Here is a 22,040-nt window from a genome sequence, read left to right as displayed (position 1 = left end):
CACCAACCGCAGCTGGCTGTCAGGGTCTTGCGTCACCAGCAGAGCCTCCCACTGGTCTTCCAATTTTTCTTCTGAATCCGCCTCTTTCTGCATGTTATCGCCTGATGGTGATGGTGGTGCTTCTCGATTATTCCTGCATCCAAGCACCATATGGCGCAAGGTGTTGGGCGTGTCCGGCGGGCAGAACTTGCAGTCTCGCCCGTAGATGCCCGGGTACATGGCGTGCAGCAGTGTTCCGTGTGGGTAGGTTCCAGCCTGTAGTCTTCTCCAGGTTACCGCTTGGTCCCTACTCATCGTCTTAGGCGCGGGCGGGTAGCGACGCCTCTGCTTCCTGTAGTGCGCCAAGATATCCGAGTACTTCTTGGATATCCTTTCATCATCCTCGTCACAGTCGTTGGTTCGTGTTCTCTGCGCGTCGGAGATGGCTCGGCGTGCATGATCTCGAGCCGCGGCGTGCGCCGCCTGGTTCCCCGTGAGAGACTCGTGTCCCGGCGTCCAGAGGATTTGTGCTGCTTCTATCTTGGTGTTGTTCAAGACCTGAAGTGCTGCCTTTCCAATCCTTCCGTTCATATACCTTCTGCATGCTTCTTGCGAGTCCGTCACCATGGTAACCATGGCCTTCTTGCACGTTGCGATGGCCAGTGCTATGCCCAGCTCTTCCGCTGTGCTCACGTCCTTGGCACGTATGGATGTGGCTGTAAGTTGTTCGCCCTTCTCGTCGACCACGCTGATTGCGAATCGGTCGTTGGTACTGTACGCAGCTGCATCCGTATATCTAACGTTTTCTTCTTTGCTGTTGGTGCGTTCGAGTATGCGCTTGAGCGCCTGTATTCTCGCCTGTCTCCTTTCCTTGTCGTACTCGGGATGCATGTTTCTGGGAATGGTACTTATGTGTAGCTTGTCTCTGATCTCGTGTGGGATACGCTGAGGTAGGTGCCTTTCATCCTCGACTTGGTAGCCCAGATCTTGCAGCAGGGCTCTTCCCGTCTTTGTCAGCTTTAGTCTCTCCAGTTGGTTGACGTTGTGCGCTTCCACGAGCTCTTCCCACGTGTTGTGGACTCCCATTTTGAGTAATTTCGCTGTGTACGTGGAGGGGGACAGGCCCAAGGCAATTTTGTATGATTTTCTGATGAGCGCGTTTATTTTGTCTCGTTGACTGTTCTTCATGTCAACGTATGGGGTCCCGTACGTGACGATGCTCGTGAGCAGCGCTTGTATCATTTTCGTGCAGTCTTCTTCCTTGAGTCCGTGGCTTTTGCTCGTCACTCTTTTGATAAGGTGGGTTATTTGTTGCACTGTTCTCTGAATTTTTTCCAACTCTGCTCCCTTGGCCCCGTCCTTTTGAATCAGGAGTCCGAGGATGCGGAGCGTCGTAACCTGCGGAATCATGATGCCTCCCACCTTTACTACTGGGTCTGGTATCTGCTGCGGTTGTCGGCCTCTTGTGCGCTTTCTTAGCACCAAGAGCTCCGATTTTTCAGGTGCGCACGTCAGTCCACATGCTTCCAGGTACTTTTCCGTAGTGTCAACCGCTTCTTGCAGAGCGTCTTGCTGTTTACCTGTCGACCCTCCCGTAGTCCAGATGGTGAGGTCGTCAGCATATATTGCGTGACCAATTCCTTCTATTTGCTTCAGTTGCTTGGGTAGTGAGCTCATCGCCAGATTGAATAGCATCGGCGAAATGACGGAGCCTTGTGGCGTTCCCTTTCGCGGTATGTCGAATTTCTCAGAGCGTAAGTTGCCTATCCCCACTGTGGCTGTCCGTTCTTTCAGAAAAGCTTTGATGTAATTATATACTTTTTCGCCGCAGTTATATACGTTGAGGTGCTGCAGTATGGCTTCGTGTGACACGTTGTCGAAAGCCCCTTTCACGTCAAGTGCGAGGATGGCTCTTTTGCTGTGCGTGTCCAGCTTGTCGATGACTTTTTCCTTGATTTGCAGCAACATGTCTTGCGCGGACAGGTGAGCTCTAAATCCGAACATAGTGTTTGGGACGTGTTCGTTGTCTTCGAGATAGTCGATCATGCGGTTGTGCACCATGTGCTCGTAGAGTTTTCCAGCACACGAGGTTAGGGATAAAGGTCGAAGGTTCTGCACGCTGATGGGCTTGTTGGGTTTAGGTATCATGGTTACCTTGGCATGTTTCCATTCCGGTGGTACTTTACCGTATTGCCAGCACTCGTTGATGTATTTTAAGAGCGCGTCTACAGAGGGTCCGTCAAGGTTCCGGAGTGTCTTGTTTATTCTGTCGTACCCCGGCGCCGTGTTGCGGGTGAGCTTGCTCAAGGCCCTCTCGATTTCTGCTTCTGTGAAGGGCCGATCCAGTTCTATATTTGGGTTAACTCGATACTCGTCGAAGTGCGAATCTACAGTTATGTTCCGCTCCGTACCGAGGAACTTCTCCTTCACTTCTTTGATAATGTCTTCCTCTTTCCCCGGGTGGTTGTGTATGAGTCGCTGCACTTTGTTTTGCGGCGTCCTTGTTCTCCTTCTTTGATAGGAGAGTCTTGAGCACCGCCCAAGTGCGCTTGCTGCTTAAGGTACCTTGAAGCTTGTTACATGTTTCGCGCCAGTTGCTTCTTTCAAGTTGTTCAGAGTACTCTTGCGTTTCCTTGAGCAGCTTAGAGATTCGAATTTTGAGTTTCCGGTTGCACTTGTTACGCTGCCAGCGTTTGGCGAGACCCCTCCGCGCCTCCCACAGGTGGAGTAAGTGCGGATCGACCACGGGGGTGATTTGCGACAGCTGGATTGTCCTCGTATGCTTCTCGGCTCTTTGCACGACTCCTCTGATCCATATTTTTATGTCGTCTATCGTCGCATTAATGGCGCTCTCATCTTTGCGAAAGGCCTGCCAGTCCGTGATCTTGGCTTTTCCGATCTTCATCGTTGCTTTGTGGTGCGGAATGATCGTTTGCACTATATAATGGTCGCTACCAAGATTCTCGTCCATGCAGCTCCACTCATACTGTTTGAGCCCGTATACGAATGTGAGGTCGGGGCTGGTGTTTCTAGATACACTGTTGCCGATGCGCGTGGGTGTCTGCGGGTCGTTGAGTAGCGTGAGGAGGTGTTGGGCTACGTTGTGCACGTCTTCTCCTTTTTTCTTTGAGGCCGCATAACTCCAGGCCACATGGGGAGCATTAAAATCTCCAACGACTATCAGCCCGTTACCCTTGCTCAACTTCTTCACCTCTCTCATTAGCTTGTCTAGATCCTTTAGGTGGTTTTTTGGTGGGCTGTACACGTTTAACACAAAGAGGCTTTGCTGCTGTTTTTTCTCGGGTACGATTTCGACGAGGGTGTGTTCGATGCGGTGTTGGATGTCGTGTCGTTGAGCGTTGATGGCCTTCTTGGTCAGGATTGCTGTCCTCATTTTACCGTCAGTGACGTGAGTGAGGTAACCACTGACCTTGAAGTCTTCTGCTTCGGTTTCTTGTAAGGCTATAATATCTGGGTCAAACTGCTTGCAGAATTGTACAAGGTTGCTTCTCTTACTTCGGATAGAATGACAGTTCCATTGCCAAATTTTGAGCCGTGGGTGTTGCTTGTAGTCATCTTCCTCTTTAGTTAGCCTCGCCATCTTGTTCGCTTAGGGTCTGCATTATCTTGGCTTCTCTCGCAGGGTACTTAGGTTTCTTGCGAGCATTATCTCTTTCTTCTAGCATGTGAATGCGTTGACTGAAACTTTCTCCGGATTGTGTCATTTTGGTCTGTAGAGCCTGAATCTGGTTCTCTATTTCGTTCTTGAGAGTTTGGAAGCCAGTCTGTATCATCTGTGTTACCGTGTTTTGCATAACCTGCGTTACTGTGGACAGTGTGGTTTCCATCATGACGGTCAAGTTGGCGTTGATGCGGTCTTCAAGTGTCTTGAGGTCGTTCTGGGTTATCACCGCTTGGTTCGACAGTGTTGATGGCTCTGGTCGTGTTGGTGATGGTGGTGGGGGTGGGAATGAAGGCCGCGGTAGGGGTGTTTGCGATTGCTGGGTCTGTTCTCTCCGTAGTTGTTCTATTTCTCGCATCAGGTATTCGAGCTGTTTTTCTGTGCTGGCTTCCTTCTCTTGTGTCTTCTTCTTTTGCTGTTCTAGCTCTCGCTTCAATTCATCGTTCTGTCTTCGGAGAATCATTATCGCGTCTTCGTACCTCGAGTGTCTTGTGGTTTGAACGCCATTATTTTCCTTCGACGTATGATTGTGCCCTCTGACGACGTTGGCCCAGCTTACCTTGCGCTGGGTGTTATCGTGTTCCACGCCCGTTGCCGTTGTCTGGGGGACGCTCTGTTGTCTTTCCCTCGATCGCGATGCCGACTTGGATCTGGATCTTTTTGTCTGCTCGGCCTCATCCGGTGACTGTGGCGATGGTGACATGGTCATCGTGTGCTCGTTGTCGTTGATAGATACTACGCTGGCCTGGTACCAGAAGCGTCTCTGTCTCGATCTTGACCGCTCCCTGACTCTCAACGGTGGCGGGGCCGGTTTCAGCTTCCTTCGACAGTCTCTACTCGCCGTTTCATGGGGCATTCCGCAGAGCTTACATTTCGGTTCGCATTGGTGGTTATTTGGATCAGCGTTGTGTTCTCCGCAGTTGTCACATAGTTCATCGTTTGGATTAGGGCAGACGTCTTGTCTGTCCTATCTCCCCGCAAGATCTGCAGTACTGAACTGACTTTCGGTACTGGTCTGCAGCGGGTGAGCGTACATCCAACTTTAACGTAGAAAGGAACGTGCGGGCCCTCGAAGGTGAACACTGCCGACGTCGATCTTCCCAGCATTCTAGCGTACAGGATTTTGCACTTGTTGGTCGTTGCTAGTAGATCTACTAGCTGCTCGTCGGTGGTGCCTTCCTCTATTCCGTGAACAACGCCACGTACAGTGCCCGGAATTGGCTTGACGTAGGGTGTGACTTCGTATGTTGCGTGTCCTATTTCGATGCTTGTTATTTCTGCTAGTTTAAGTGCGCAATCCTCTTCTTCGGTACTTGCCAGAATTAAGTTTTGTTGCCACTGTGTCTGTATGATCACCTTGGCGTAGAGCTCCTGGGGTGTGACTCCGCATGCTTGGGCTAATCCTCTTGCTATCACTCCGTCTTTCCAGTTTGACACTTTCACACCGGCTTTCGGTCTGTAAACAATCTTGTAATGGTTTTCTGGTAGCGGTGGGTTCGTTGGCAAGCGAGGCCGTGGCTTGCTTGCGTTGTTGCGGCCCCACGGCTTTTGAGAGGCTTGCCGTTTTCCATCATTCGTGTTCTGCCCCGTGCTGTGTTCGCATGAGAACTCCTTCTGCGTCTTCGACGTTGCGATGGATTCTTTCTTCTTCTGTTGTCGCGCTAGTATCATCACCCACGGTCCGGTCTTGCATAGTGTTTTTCCTCTGTTGCTGTCGAACGTCGGCTCCGTGTCGTTCCTCTGCTTCATTATTTGTTATTCCTGTTATGGAGTTTGTTCGGTCAACTTCCATAATGCTAGGTTGCCGCTACGTTTGAAGAGAGAAAAAAACATTAAAAAAGCCGTTGTCGGGCGGCCCGGCGTGCACGTGGATCTCGAGGCACGAGGCGCGAGGCGCGGAGCCTCAGGCAGCAGGGCTCGGCGATCGCGAGTAGGCTTAGCTGGGCACGCCGTCACCTTGCAAGATTCAGGATTAGTACTTGCGTGAAGAATAAACTCACGTCGGTGTGCGTGGTCTGTCTGAATGGCGCTTCTTGAGTTGAGTCGAATGCTGCGGACAGTCAAGCGTTGCGAGGGGGCGATCCGCAGGAATTGCAAACTGAATCGGGAGCACATGTAGAGCAAGTCTGCTCGGTTTGCCCTCTTCTTCTTCCTCCCTCTAACATTGTGAAGTCTTTCATTTACTAGAGCAACCTTTTTTCAAAGTAATCTTGCATTTTTTTTACTGGCGGGTCCACGTGCACGTGCTCTGTAAGCGGTCATCTTTTTTCTTCTTTTTTGTCAAGTGAATGCGCATGATCACATAAAACTTTATTAGGCATGTCAACGATCACAAATCTTCACATCCTAATGCAGGCACTCGCGGCTGGTTCCTCCAGCCTGACTGGAGTGTTCCAGAATAAATCGCCGGAAGCATGATTCACTAAAGTATCATAAATTACTGTTTAATTATGTAAGAGTTAATTAGCAGTGAATATGCCAGGAAATTTTTAGACGACCTGATATCTTTGCAAATAAAGAGGCTTGTGGGGGTACAGAATGACGTACATTTGAAGTCACAGGCATTTTTCTTCATCGTATTGCCCATACTTATGTTTCTGCAGTCGATTAGGGGTTGTGTTCGGAGGCTTGCTCGAACAAAGTTGCCTCCACAGCAAGAGATAAAGTTCATAACCTTTCGCAGGTGCTGCACTTCACTGTTTGTTGCGCACATATAATCTTCTATGTCGCTGTTTTACTTTGGCTTGCTATGTTATGCAAACCCTGCCGTGCTTAATTGTCAAGCCGTCTGCTTCTCTGAGGATGATTTGAATTATGCTTTTAAGGGTGGTATAGCCGCTCGAAATAGCATATTGTGGATATTGTTGCAGCTTTTCATGCAGCAAATATGGTGCGATACTCTTCACGGACAACACTTTCCATAACTCAAAAGATTCCACCTACCAATTGCTTCATGTAAAACAATTCACATATTGCTGCTGCGTGGCTTCGTCTTCAATAAATTCACGCTTTCAGAGTGCAGAAGGCGAAATCATGGTAGTGAGGTTGTTGATCACAGTCAGTCGTGCATATTTCGAAGGCAAGCACAGCAATATTCCAAGTACATTTGGTTTGAAACCTGCACGAAGTTGCATTCCTGCAAGCCTCCGTCGAAGTGCCTGTCAACTCTCGAGCTGCTTCTACTGGTGAACTTCGCTTTTGCATCACATTTCTTGGCTTCGGGATTTGTTCGTGAAAACCGGGAATAACTAAGTCGTGGAATCGCGCCGGGAACAAGCGTTCATTTATCCAGTGAGGACTCAATATATATTTGTTCTCATGAATTGAAATATAGATCGTCGTCCTCAACATGACGTTCGCACACGTAGTACTTATCTGTGGGTCATTCTTTCTTTCGGCGCAGCATGTGTTTCCCTATATAGAACTCTCTGTCGTCTTCGCGGTGCTAAAAAAAAAGATAGTGACCACCAGCATAAGGTTGCATCTGGCCGCTCGAGCTGCCGCGGGCAAAGCAGGACTGCACAGGAAACTTCTTCCTGCGATGAGACTCCGAAACGCGTCTGCACGAAACTTTTCACTGGAAGAAACCGCTGCACATCACACGACACCAACAAAATAACCACAGTAGTGACAGACAAAGCAGCACCACCGAAATGAAAACAGAAATGAAAGCAGAAGCGAAACCAGAAGTGGTAGAAGTGATGAAAGACGAGATCGCAGCGCCACTAGTTCGCGTGACCACCACTTCGGCCGCCTCCCGAGTGGAGATGTGAAACTGAAGTATGTCTAAGAATATTGCGTCGAATCGCCGACGGGGTTCCCGTCACGGCGCTAGGCCTAATCATGGCGAGCGCAGTGCCTACGACCAGCGAATCCCTCGCACAGATTCGGGAAGGCAAGGAGAAGAACGCATGGACGAGACTTCAGACTCGGTGAGTGAAGAAGCTCTCTGTTGCAACCCCGAAAGAGACGATAGTAGCTGGCAAGCTGTTAAGACAGCCAGAGAGCGTAAACAAGAAGCCTTGGAGCGGAAACGTGGCAGCATAAAGCCATAAGACACTATAATGATTCTGACCACTAAAATCCAGACGATCCAGAGAGTTCCCCAACTCCCCCCAATATTGAAAAACTACTACAAGATCGTCATACCACCCAACCAGGGGCTTCCGCTGAGAAATGTGGTGACGCTGGCTCAAACGATCATCGACGCGTGCCAGAACAGTTTCCCCAGGACGACAAATTTGCCCTGAGAATCAATCCCGGCTCTAACATAGCCATGCTGTCGACCACATACGAGGCGGTTGCGGGAAGAGCACGCCTCATCCACACTCTAGTACTCAAGGACAGGGCGGTTCCCGCTTACGCCGCAAATGGCGATGACACCCTGAAAGGAGTATTGCACCGCATCCCCATGCGCACCATGGCCGAGGCTTTCATGGCCCATCTCCGAGTACGAACGCAAGGAGTGGAAATCATCGCAACTAGAATAATCAGCACCACGAAAAGCGCTACGCTGACCACCGTCGCCCCTCAAATGCCACGAACGGTCTACTACTACGGCGGCGAACTTCGCTGCTCCCCGTTCAGACCAACTGTTCAAGTTTGCAAGATATGTAGGGAGAAAGTTCACTAGGGTTGAGGATTGGGTGAGCTGGTATTGTATTCTAGAACTAGTACAGCGCTACATGGAAAGGAAGAAACAAGCCGAGCAGGCCAGAAGGGACAGAGCACTGACTTCCGACTGGTTTCATTGGGAGATTGCACGAAATATATAGCCGCAAGAAAGCATCACGCAATGTCGTCACGACACTTGAGAAAATGGCACACCGAGAGGAGACTCGCCTTGTTTCTTTCTTTCCATGTTGCGCTGTACCAGCTTTAGAAAGTAGGGAGAAAGGCCATCGCACCGATGTTTGTCCAAACCCGGATCGGCCCATATGCAGACTCTGCGGACTCGTTAACCCTAACGACGGACACACGAGCGCGGTAAACTGTGCCTCGTGCGGAGAGGCTTACCCGACCAGCGACAACTCGTGCAAGCAACGACTCCGACCAGCCAAGCCGGTCCTGACACCACCACCGACCCTGGCAGAACAAAAAAAAAAAAAACCATACGATGATTCTTTTCGGAGGACGAAGAAGACAACTATAAGCGATGCAACAGCGATAAACCAGGCAGCAGCGACCGCAGATCCCGATCTCGCTCCAGTTCAGCGAGCCGCAAGCCCCGAGCGCCACCGGCACCCAAGGAAAACCCACCATCATGGGGCGGGAAACAGAAGCCAACGACTGAGGCAAGCTGGGCGGAAGTAGTGCTTCCCACGCCCAAACCACACAACCCACGCACATCGATCACATAAAACGCGGGACACCAGAAAGTAATCGCAGAAAACAGGCAGCTCAAACAACGCCTAGACAACTTCGAACGCAAGATCGAAACTTTAGAGAAACACATGGCCGCGCTCCCGCTGCAGGCCGCGATTCGAGAACAATCGCTCCGCCAGCACCAGCAACCGCTACCGCAGCCGGCTAATCCTAACATACAACCACCTCCGCAGGTAAAGATACCTCTCCCGCCACCGCGACAATCCCCTATGTCCCCGATGCGAGAGGGGAATCTCACTATTCAACAACTACACATTATGCAGCAACAAATGCGCCAACACATGCAGGCTCAGATGCAGCAGTTCCTGGTTGAATTCCAGGACCTGAAACGCAACGTAAACGAGACCCTCAACAAGGAACCGAAACGGAAACATAGCGAACGACTACCACAGCAGCCAAAGGAGGAGAGAGAGAGAGAGAGAGAGAGAGAGAGAGAGAGACGCAAAGGAAAGACAGGGAGGTTAACCAGAGATTATCTCCGATTGGCTACCCTGTACTGGGAGAGGGGCAAAGGGATGCGATAGGTGAGAGAGAAAGAAGGGTAAAAAAAAAGTAAGAAAAAATAAAAAATAAACACACACACACAATGGAGGAAATCAATATTCTGACCTCCGACCTAGACAGTACCATAGCCCCAGCGTCCGAACATGGCCCGTAAGCTCCAAATGGATAGAGAGGGCGTCGCGATCTGGTCCTGGAATTGCAGGACCTTACATGACAAACACGCGGCACTCTCACTTTACACACAGGTGGCGTTAATACCTCCTAACATTATTTGCCTTCAAGAGGTGGAAGCTCGACCGAAAACAATTACGGGTTACAATATACAAATCGACCTGGGTCGGGTTGATTTGTATATTGTAACGCGTATGTACGCGATAAAGGCAGCTCACAAACACACTGTGTGGCTTCCTCGAGCAGTAGAGCCTCTACCTGGCTGCATTACGTGACCTAATAGTGCCGCTGTGTGGGACCGGGTAACAGACTCTTTTGAGGAAGGCACTCCACAAGCAAAATACGGATAAACCTTGATAAACCAGTCGCTCTGTTGTATATCTAATAAATAGTTGCCTTCTTTGATCTATTCTCACAGCTATCCCTGTCATTTTATTCACTTACCCCCATCATCCCACTGCTGACCTTCGTTCAACTGTCAGCAGACTGTGCTACACAGTTGCGGTATGGTCACCAATAATTTCCTTTCCTTCTTATTTACTTTTTGTCTCTTTGTTTGTTTCAATAAACAACCAATTCCCACTACAACAACTACAAAATGCTCTTCACTGTTTCTTTTTCAGTTTTCACAGATCGAGACATATTTCTCCACGTCTCGTAAACGAATGCATTCAGACGTCCTCGAGGGCGACTGCTTCATTTTCGGCTACTTAAACATAGAAATAAGACAGCGAAAGAAAGCGAGGTAACGCGTGTGTGTGTGTGTGCGTGTGCGTGTGCGTGTGCGTGTGCGTGTGTGTGTGTGTGTGTGTGTGTGTGTGTGTGTGTGTGTGTGTGTGTGTGTGTGTGTGTGTGTGTGTGTGTGTGTGTGTGTGTGTGTGTGTGTGTGCGTGTGACGGCCCTTAGTTGGTCTTGAACCAATGGGCTTTGAATCCTTTTTCCCACTGGGTCCATTCTTCAACGAGGTCGATATATATTCGTAATGTGGTACGGCGTGGGATATGTACCTGTTTGCAATAAGCGCAGTGAGACTGCCTGAGCCCTGTTTTGTTTTGAATCTGCCAATGGGGATTGCCTGCGTCCTAATAGTCCTAAATAGCAACCTAATTGAGGTTTACCTGAGTCTCGTCCACTTTCCCCATATGCCTAGGAAACCATCTGATTTCAGTTCTCATAATCCCAATTTTTTCAAAAAGTTTAGCTGCCTGGCTGATTGGAACTCAGGTTTTTAAGAATGTTGAATTGCGCAACCTGGTGTGTCATCTTGTTATAACGGCGAAAGACGTGTATACGTAGGAACAAACGTCTGACAACCCTCAGACCACTGTGTACAAAATCTGGTGAAACAATGTAGGCGTTACAATCTGTATTTATTTTTTTTTCTCTCCCTTGTGTAGTTTCGCACCACAGAAGGCGTAAATGTTTGCCTTTTTTCTGCCAATATGATACTGATATTGAGGTTACGTTAGTCTGCAGGAAAACCATCGATGCGTCCATGCTTTGCAATAGTGCGATCCGACCTTGACGCGAGAAACTGTAGGTGTGTTTGCAATGGTGATCGCTTGCACCGTTCTGTGGAATCGGTGAATCGGTAAAGCATCGGTGGTTGGCTCTCCGCGATTCACTACTTTCTACATTTATCATGCCATGCGTTTGTGTGCCAACTGTTGTTCCTCTGATATACCATTCGATTCACCTGATTTTGAGGTGCTGCGCTTAACCTCTAACAGCATACATTTGGTGCTTGCATGAAAACATTCGTTTTGAACAAGTGAAGGCATAGCGTATGCAGCTAGTTATTCGCAGCAGTCACTGCACTTTCGTGGAAGGTCGTGCATGACCGATTTAATGAAACGATTCTATTTCACTTATGTTCCAAACAGATTCTTTTCGCCCTAGTTTTCTTGTTCGATTGAGCGACACCCCGTTTCATATTACCGTTAGGATTGGCCAGTCACTGCGGCGTACAAGAACGAAACAGAATCGAATTAGAAGAATCGTTATAATATGCCAGTTCCGGATTCGTATAGGACTCATTGGGTGGCGCTAGCAGCGAAGTGGCTTAAACTGGCGCGAACTGTAGTATTGTTGAGTGCCTAGTGTTCCGGACTCAGTCTCAGACTTCGCTCCACTCACCGTCGAGCCTCTGCTTGCGTTCACGGGCCTCCTCGTCTGCGGTGGCCCGGGCGGCGGCGTCTTGCGTCCTCGACTCGGACGCCTTCTCGAGCGTGGCGCAGGCGCGCAGCACGTACGCGTTCACCTGTTCCTGCTTCTCCTGACGGGGAAGGTCCAGCAGTACCCAGTACTGCGTGTCCAGGCAGGTCACATCCTTCACCATCGCCTGCGAAACACATCGGCCAAGATTGCACGCCTGCTGACGGTCTCCTTGTCAATAATGTCGCGGCGCTAACAATTAGCCTAGCGAACGAGTGAAAGCAGTTATCTGATACACATACAGGGTTCTAGGGAAGCAATGCAGGATGGGGGAACTATGTGCATCTCTGGGTGTCTTTGGGGTCTTATACATGCATTCTGGTGCGGGGGAGCTCCTTTATTCTTTATACTTCGGCAATTTGTATGCCAGAATCCCGTCAGAAGGAAATGCAAACGAAAACGCACGCATATAGACGCGCGCGCTCCAGAACAAGTCTTACACACAACCACTCGAAATCAGGATATGTTAGCGCGACGTAAGTGGGCGCTCAGTGCACTCTAGTGCCAATACTAAGGGCTTGTTGATGAATCACACCAGTTTCACGCACCCTAACGAATGTGGAAAAGAAAATGCGCCTTATATTTTGTCTTCTCGCTTTCGCCTTCATTTCGGCGTGATGGTACATGTTCTCCGAATTCGCGGAAAACGGAACGGTGGCGCCGTACACCGCAACGCAGATATATGTGTATCACAAAAAATATTTTCGGGTAATCTCGCCCTGGACAAGGGGGCAAGGGATAGGATTCGTGTTATGATCTGTTGAATAGAAAAGTGCTAGTTTTTGGGCCGTGCACGTCGTGGAACACGAGTCTCCGTTTGTCTCGCCCGAACGAGAGGTAAGTTCCCGCCATTTGTGCGCGCTGGTGCATTGCGCTTTAAAATTTGCGCAGATCCAGTGAACCTAAACAGCGGGTGCAGTTTGTCTGACTGGTTCGGGAAAAGTTAACATAAATGATGAAAAAGCTGGACGAGGGACGATGCGGATGTGGAATGCTTAGCCAACACTTGTGCTGTCCGCCTTTTTGTTTGGTGTTCTTTTGTTCTCTTTATGTTAATTCATTCGATGAAGCTCGACAAAAAAAAAAATTACGAGCACGGCATATTCGCCGTCCGACATATTGGCGTCGTTGCTAGCTGGTACATCTGTGTCCAAGTTGTGCGAAAATGGAAGGAAACTCGAGCGATGGCAAACTAAACGGATAAAGCGCAATGGAAGTGTCCACCGCCTAACGTATGTACAAGAAGGCTGAGGCTACACCCGAGCTGACAGAGATTGGCTTTCGCGGCAGCTTCCGCGAACACGGCTGGACGCGGCTGGGCGAGCATCCGCAGCCGAACAATGAGCGGCCGCGGGTCTCGTGTGTCTCGTTGTCTGCATGCCCAGCGCTGACACACGCACACACAACACGAGTAACGGGAGCTGCTGCTGCTGCACGGGCCCGCAACAGCGCGTCCTTCGCCGCCGCGGTGCGGAAGCGCTGCTCCTCCGAGGGGCGAGCGAGCCGCACGAGGGAAAGGATGCGCCGGCGGGACACGCGATGCCCCCTTCCGTTGAGCCACACTAAGAAGCTGTCGCCAGCGAAGAAGAAAACGAGGAAACGAGCGCCGGGATGAGAGCCTCCACCCGCCCACTCTCCCGGGCGAAGAGTTGACCAAGAGGAGCGCGCGGAGTAAGCCGGACAGGCCATCGATTGGCGGTGGCCCTGGGAGCCCGACGTGATGGCGCCGGCGCTAAGTACGCGCAGCTCAAGTGGGGGTCCCCTGGCCGGACCGGCCTCGTGCATGCCAGCGCCGTCCCATTGCTTCCGGGGGAAAACACGGCCAACCCCATCCTTCGGAGCAAGTCGGGGACAAGCGGCACTGCTCCTCGCGTACGGAAGAAGGACGCCTTCAGGGTCGTGGGTGTTTTTTGCAGCTGACAACAACGACAGCGTGCTAGCAACGCCACGCCGACGGCTGTGCCGATCGCCCTACCTAACCGGCAAGAGCTGCCTTCGTTAGCTATCCTTGTAAAGCTAGCTTCTCCTGTCGCATTGTCTTTATGTGGCTTGGCTGCATTTTAACGCCGAAGAGGCTTGGTTGGTTGGGGTTGGGGGGGGGGGGGGAGGAGTAATGACTCCCTGGATCTTCTCCAGGGGCGCGTGCGCCAATCCGGGAACTTTCTTTGTTCTGCAAGTCGGCACGCTTTTCAAGGTTTTGTGGACGCGTCATGAGCAGGCGCCCTGTATCTGTTATATTTAGGAATCACCACCTCTCACCTCTCTTTTTCGGCTGTCCCAATACTTCTGCGAACAACTCGGCACTCCTGTATAAGAAGGAACCTCTTTCTTATGCCTGTTTTTTCCTTGCGTCTCTGCCAAATACCGATTTCTCCAATCTTGCAAAGCATCCCTATTTTTTTAAATAAACGGAACTCATCACAACTCTTTTAGTCAACTTTCTCAAGAGTTTCAATGCCCACATGCGCATAGCATGATATTATACACGCATGCGCGCATCGAAAGTCCTGATTAAGCGAATTTCTAGAAGTCGTCTGTGGCACGAAGCAGAATCACAATTATTTTTCTCGAGCTGGTTTACCTTAAAGATCGGGCGTTATTATTTGCACAAAATATCGAAATCCATATTCGTGCAGTTTTCTTAACTGCATGAATATGGTTACGGTTCCGAAAAATGTACAGTGAGGTACGCACGAAAATCTTCTGTTAAAAAAGTAAGTAGAAAAACAGTGAATCTTTACTTGAAAATCAATGGCATGGTGTCTCAAAAACTGGCGAAAGTTACTCAAATCGTTACAATCGGACGTGCCTTGAAAGTCACTGGCTTGAATTCGGGATTTACATTATTTGCCCTAAATTAATTAGTTCGAAAGTTACTTAATGAAATGTTGGTAATTCATCAATTATGCATCCTGACTTGCTCAAATATCCATATGTTGAATAATGAAGCTCAGTGGGCAAATTTCTGCTCTATGCCGCAGGCAATTTTCTTAGTTTTTTTTTTCAAAATTCTGTTAACTCTTAAAAAACAACTCATATGCAGGGGGTCCCAGCTAACTTTAGACAGAGTTTTAAAATGTGCGAATTCCACGTAGCTCGACAGAACAAAGGTAATGTTGCTTGCTGTCGCTTGGAGATGCTCAGATTATTTTTTTCATTCCGCCTAATTAGATAATTAGCCTTAAGTAATAATTAACTATTATGGAGTTTTACGTGCCAAAACCACTTCCTGATTACGAGGCACGACGTAGTGAAAGACTCCAGAAATTTGGACTACCTGGGGTTCTTTAACATGCACCAAAATCTAAGTACACAGGTGTTTTCGCATTTCGCCCGCATCGAAAAGCTGTTAATTATTAATCAACTTCTCAAATATTATAATTAGACGAAAATTGTCAATGACAAAATTGTAGAGCAACATGAAAAACTCCCGATGCAGCTTTCTGTTACTCAATACGTGCTGCATAAAAGTTTTTTTTTTTTCGAGCATAAAAGTAGCCCGCAAATGCACGCAGAATAGCCGCGCGAGGCAATTTGCGTGCGTTCGTGGGCTTCTTTCACGCTCGGAAAAAAAAAACACACTTTTATGCAGCACGTATTGAGCAACAGAAAGCTGCATCGGGAGTTTTCATGTTGCTGTAAAATTTTCTCATTGACACTTTTCGTCTAATTATAAAATTTGACAAGCTGATTAATGAATTAATACTAATTATCTGATTAGGCGGAATGAAAAAAAATGACTTCGGTATCTCCGAGCGACGGCAAACAACATTACCTTGGTTCTGTCCAGCTACGTGGCATTCGCACATTTTTAAACTCTGGCTACAGTTAGCCGGGACACTGTTTGGATCCGACCGCTGGTACGATCGGATGGGAACTCGGCGCTGACGCCCGTGGTTGTACCTGGGTCGCAAGCCCCAAGGGTAGCGTTGGCCTGGCGGCCTGGGGTACAACTCGAAGCATCCGAAGGTCCCGGCAAAGCATGAGTCGACTGGTAACAACGAAACAACTTGTTTATTTTAACATCGCAAAGAGTTGGCGGTCAGGTTTGACCGTAGTAGAGAGACGGGAGAGCACTTCACTCAACAGAAGAAATCGGAGCCCTCTTCTGGCGTCCGGGGGCAGCTGTTTTTATACTCTCGCAGTTGAGGGCAAGAAGGAACCCCTCAAAAGACGAGCACGTGAATGTACAATGGGCTAATGGTGACGCACACTGTCGTAGCGACGCCGTAGCACCATGTCGTGGCGCTGCGCACGATCTCGTAGCACCTGGTCGTGGCGCTGCGCAGCACACTGTCGTGGCGCTGCCGGTCGGACACAATGACTGTAACGAGAAGATGGTCCCTGCTTTGGCATCGCCTGTTTCGGGCACAATGACTGGAACGAGATCCCTGCTTTGGCATCGCCTGTTTCGGGCCCAATAACTGGAATGAGATCCCTGCTTTGGCATCGCCTGTTTCGGGCACAATGACTGGAACGAAATCCCTAGGCGGTCGCATCGCCGCAGACGCGCCTGGAAACACCTGGCGATGAGTGTTGCGGTGACGACGATCGGGCCAAAATGTCCGCCGCCCCGCCGCCGTCGCGCCGGCAAAACCACGTGTCGCAGGCGAAACGCAACAGACCGCCCCGCCGGGGAAAGGAGATCCCGATGGACAGGGGACTGCATCCGCTGTCCGGAGGGATGTCGCTCGATGATGCTCATAACCGAAGTCGGGCGTCCCTTGACGTTTCTTGAGCGCAGCGCACAGAGAAGGCCTCGTTCTCTCGTTCAGGTTCGCACGGGACACTGCAAAGTGACTTCGGGAGAGTTCACATTTTTGTTCTCGTTCCCGGCAAGCGTTAGAACTACGCTGAAAACTCAACCGCTCAGTCAGCAAGCACGGCACAACCCTCACTAAGCCCTGCCAGGCTCTTTCCCCTTTTTATACCACTGCCTAGTTCCTTACAGTAGTCTAGCATCACTCAGAACGCGTCCACAAATTGAAAAATTGCACTAGAAAGCATATCATCACTTTGAAACACTAAACAAAAGCAATATCTTAAAAAAAATCCTGCCTCAGGAAGAAAAACATCAGTAACAAACAATTTTGAGGCTGTTTCCTACGTTAGGGGCTTCGACTTAAGCCATCGGCGTTACCGTTGAGACTCCCCTTTTTGTAACGCACCTCAAAGGAATATTGTTGTAAAGCGAGGCTCCAGCGCAGGAGGCGGCCATTTTTGGGAGAGATGGTCTGCAGCCATTGGAGAGGGCAGTGATCTGTCTCAATGATAAACCTCGAGCCGGCTAGATAGCATGACAATTTCTGAACGGCCCACACGAGACATGCACACTCTTTCTCGGTGGCGCTATACGCCTGCTCACGACTGGTCAGCTTACGACTAGCATACAGGACGGGGTGTTCTACTTCTCCATTTTCCCGTTGGCACAGTACAACGCCCATGCCTCGCTCACTAGCATCGCACTGAACAATGAACCCTTTTGTATAGTCTGGCGATCGTAGCACAGGCTGGCTTGTTAGGGCACTCTTTAGGGCGCTAAAAGCTCTTTCCTTTGTCTCGTCCCAGACGACTGTTTGAGGCTCTGTCTTTCTTAGAGCATCCGTCAGGGGAGCCGCGATATCAGAGTACCTAGGGATGTACCTCTGATAGTAGCCGGCGACACCCAAGAACGACCGAATATCGGTCTTTGTGCGCGGCTGCGGAAAGTCTCGCACAGCGGCCACTTTTATTTCAGAGGGGCGGCGACGACCCTGACCAATCACGTGACCGAGGTAGACAACCTCGGCCTGTGCTAACTGGCACTTAGGAGCCTTTACTGTCAAGCCCGCTTCGCGCAGGCGGGTTAGCACTGCCCGCAAGTGTGTCATATGCTCAGACCAGGATGCGGAGAATATCGCTACGTCGTCTAGATACGGTAAAGCGAATTCTTGCTGTCCCCGCAACACTTTATCCATGAGGCTTGAAAAACAGTATGGCGCGTTCTTCAAACCAAAACTCAACACTTTAGGACGGAATGTTCCCATTGGTGAAATGAACGCCGCATACCTACTAGCCTCTTCTGTAAGTGGAACCTGCCAATAACCCCTGACAAGATCTAGGGTGGAAATAAACTGAGCGCTACTAACTTTCTCAAGGCGCTCCTCGATGTTAGGGATCGGATAAATTTGATCCTTAGTGATGGAATTAAGCCTGCGGTAGTCGACGCAAGGACGAGGTTCCTTGCCCGGTACCTCAACTAAAATCAAAGGGGAGGTATAATCACTCTCACCTGCCTCAATAACACCGAGCTGTAGCATTTTCTTTACCTCAGCCTCCATAATATCGCTCTGGCGGGGTGACACCCGATACGCCTTGGATCGTACTGGCTCTGTGGAGGTAAGTTCTATATCATGAGTAAGTACAGAAGTCCTACCAGGCCTCTCAGAGAACAGACCTTGAAACTCTTGTAATAGCTGGTGTAGTTCGGTTTTCTGCTCAGGCGACAGCGGTGCTTTACTGATAAGGTCACTAATGACTTGACCGGTGTCTTCCCTGTTCGTCACTGAGCCTAGTCCTGGAAGCTCGACCGGAAGCTCTTCAGGAACGTTTACCATCATGCACACCACTGCTTCCCTTTGTCTATAAGGTTTGAGCAGATTACAGTGGTAAACTTGCTGTGCTTTCCGCTTTCCTGGCAGACTTACCACGTAGTTAACGTCCGACAGTTTCTGAACAATTCGTGCTGGGCCCTCCCACTGCATGTCTAGTTTGTTGTTTAGCGATGTGCGCAATATCATGACCTCATCGCCAACCTCAAAACGACGGGCCCTGGCTGTCCGATCATAATAAACCTTGGCCCTCTGCTGGGCCTTTGCCATTGCTTCACCTGACAACTCCTGTGCCCTTCTTAAGCGTTCGAGGAGCTTAAGCACGTACTCCACCACGACTGGGTCGTCGCCCCTACCTTCCCATGATTCTCGAAGCATGCGAAGCGGAGATCGAAGCGAGCGACCGTACACCAGTTCAGCTGGCGAAAACCCCGTAGCCGCATGCGGCGCGGTCCTTAAAGCAAACATCACCCCAGGCAGACACAGCTCCCAGTCAGTTTGATGTTCAAAACACAAAGCTCTCAACACGCGCTTCATGACGGAGTGGAGCTTCTCAACGGAATTCGACTGTGGGTGGTACACTGAGCTGTGTAACAGCTTTACCCCACACCTTTCGAGAAAAGTTGTCGTCAAAGCGCTAGTGAACACTGTGCCCTGATCTGATTGGATTTCCGCAGGGAAACCAACTCGCGCAAATATGGACAGTAGTGCATTAACTATCTCAACTGAGCTGAGTTCTTTAAGCGGCACTGCTTCAGGGAACTTTGTCGCTGGGCAGATCACAGTCAAAATGTGTCTGTACCCCGTGGCTGTTACCGGCAGAGGTCCCACAGTATCAATAACGAGCCGTCTAAAAGGCTCCGTTATGATAGGTACCAATTTCAACGGCGCCCTTGATTTGTCCCCTGGTTTGCCCACCCGCTGACAAGTGTCACATGTCCTCACGAAATGGTCTGCGTCCCGAAAACACCCTGGCCAATAGTACTCTTGCAAGAGACGGTCCTTAGTTTTCTTAACTCCTAGGTGTCCGGACCACGAACCCCCGTGTGACAAGCGCAACAGATCCTGACGATAGCATTGAGGCACGACCAGCTGATCGAACTCCACTCCTCGGCGGTCTAGATACTTCCGGTACAGGACTCCACCTCTTTCCACAAAACGCGCAGTTTTCCTGGCGATACCTTCTTTGACATTGCAGCGCACGTTTTCCAGGCTGCCATCCTTTTTTTGCTCGGCTATCAAAGCCGACCGGCTGACTTTTAGCAACCTATCAAGTCCGTCTGACGTAGGCGCGATGAGCAAATCAGTAGATAGCTCTTCTAACTTTCCCGTGTCGGGCATTTCCTCTCCCGTATCTGGCGCCTTTAACGTTACAGACTCAAGTTTATTCAGTTCGGGCGTGCTCGGAATATCAGCTTGCTGCGCCTCTGACCCTTTTTCGTTGTTTGATAACGTCGGCCCCGCAACTACCGCCTTTGCAGCGAGCTCCCGAACCTTCGATCTGGTTAAGGCCTGAACACTAGCTTCACCAAACAAAAGCCCCTTCTCGCGCAGGAGGTGATCGGACCTGTTTGAAAATAGGTACGGGTACTGGGGTGGCAGCATAGATGACACTGCCGCCTCTGTCTCAAGCGCTCCGAAAGGTCCTTCAATAAGCACTTTTGCTACCGGCAGACACACGCTATGAGCTTCCACGGCTTGCTTGATCCATGCGCACTCGCCCGTGAACATATGGGGTTCTACGTAAGACGGGTGAACTACATCCATCGTAGCTGCGGAATCGCGAAGCACTCGGCACTCTTTCCCGTTCACGAGGAGGTCTCGCATGTAAGGCTCGAGAAGCTTCATGTTCTCGTCAGTGCTGCCTAATGAAAAAAACACAACTTTTGGTGTTGTTTCCGGACACTGCGCCGAAAAGTGACCCGGCTTCTGGCACGTATAACACAAGCGCGCTCGCCTCATCTCGAACCGCTTTCTGCGTTTGGCTGCCGCCGTCTCTTTACGTTTGGTCGGACTGCTTTCGCTCGCATCCGCACTACGCGTGTCCCCGTTTAATCTCATGGGCGTGAACCTTGGCCTCTCAGACTTGGAGCCAAATTCACCCTTTTGACCGTCCTTAGCTCCGCGAGCTCGACGCGTCACAAACTCCTCGGCTAGCTCAGCGGCTCTAGCCACCGTACTCACGTCTGGCCTATCCAAGACCCAGTATCGCACGTTCTCCGGTAACCGACTATAAAACTGTTCTAGCCCGAAGCACTGCAGAACTTTATCGTGGTCACCAAACGCTTTCTCTTCTTTGAGCCACTCCTGCATGTTCGACATAAGCCTATACGCAAACTCTGTATATGACTCACTTCTGCCTTTCTCATTTTCCCGAAACTTCCGACGGAACGCCTCCGCAGACAGCCGGTACTTTTTTAGAAGACTCGATTTCACTTTGTCGAAATCCTCTGCTTCCTCTCTATCCAAGCGAGCGACTACGTCGGCCGCCTCGCCGGGTAACAAAGTGAGCAAGCGCTGTGGCCACGTTTCCCGAGAGAACCCCTGCTTCTCGCACGTTCGCTCAAAGTTAACCAGGAACAAACCAATGTCCTCTCCAAGCTTAAACGGCCGCATCAGGTCAGTCATTTTGAACAATACGCGTTCTCCTGCACCGTGTGCCTGACTTCCATTACGAGCGCGTTCCATCTCTATCTCGAGACGCTTCATTTCCAAAGCGTGTTGACGCTCTTCTTTTTCTTTCTCTGCTTTACGTTCACGCTCTTCTTTCTCTTTCTGTTCTTTAAGTTCGCGCTCCTGTTTCTCTTTTTGCTCTTTAAGTTCGCGCTCATGTTTCTCTTTTTGCTCTTTAAGTTCGCGCTCCTGTCTTTTTGACCTCTCCTCAATAGTCTCAAGGCATTCCGACAGCTCGTCATCCTCAGCCTCTAACTCAAGAATAGCCTTTAGCAGTTCAGGTTTTCTTAGTTTGTCTGAGACATCCAGACCCAACTCTCTTGCAAGCTCCAACAATTTCGGTTTGCGCAACGACTTCAAATCCATGGCTGCTCTGAATGCTGCTTTCTCTACTGCTTACTATTGTCTTGCCGCAAACTAACCCGGCAGCAACGACAACCACAATTACCAGCTCTGTTTCTGACACTAACAAAAGCCTGACAAAGCTCAGAAGAAGAAAGTCCCGCACTCACCTAACCTCGCAGGCAGGAATTCCGCGCAGTCGTTCCGCTGCAGGCAACCAGTCGTCACACAGGGCTCGTTGCACTGCTCCCGGATCGTCGTTGAGCTGCTCAGCATACTGTCAACTGCATCTCTTTGCTGCTGGCCTCCGTTGTCGCGATCTCGCCGCTGGCAGACAGTTGTTTGAAGTCGTAGGCGATCTCACCGCTGCCAACCAGATGTTTGGATCCGACCGCTGGTACGATCGGATGGGAACTCGGCGCTGACGCCCGTGGTTGTACCTGGGTCGCAAGCCCCAAGGGTAGCGTTGGCCTGGCGGCCTGGGGTACAACTCGAAGCAT

At 50.1% G+C, this 22,040-nt stretch overlaps 1 protein-coding gene across 1 annotated transcript in view; it reads right to left on the bottom strand.

Annotated features, from left to right (window-relative positions):
* Nucleotides 1–22,040, bottom strand: part of LOC142586528 (uncharacterized) — a 202,885-nt gene that overhangs the window by 35,130 nt on the left and 145,715 nt on the right. Inside the window, exon 4 of the mRNA XM_075697660.1 lies at nt 11,858–12,062. Coding sequence (XP_075553775.1) covers nt 11,858–12,062 — 205 coding nt within the window. The remainder of the gene's footprint in view (nt 1–11,857; nt 12,063–22,040) is intronic.

The sequence above is a fragment of the Dermacentor variabilis genome, chromosome 1, assembly GCF_050947875.1.
Source record: "Dermacentor variabilis isolate Ectoservices chromosome 1, ASM5094787v1, whole genome shotgun sequence".
In the NCBI taxonomy this organism is placed as follows: domain Eukaryota; kingdom Metazoa; phylum Arthropoda; class Arachnida; order Ixodida; family Ixodidae; genus Dermacentor; species Dermacentor variabilis.
The sequence above is the reverse complement of the archived record's forward strand: the minus strand, read 5'-3'. Positions and strand labels throughout refer to the sequence as shown.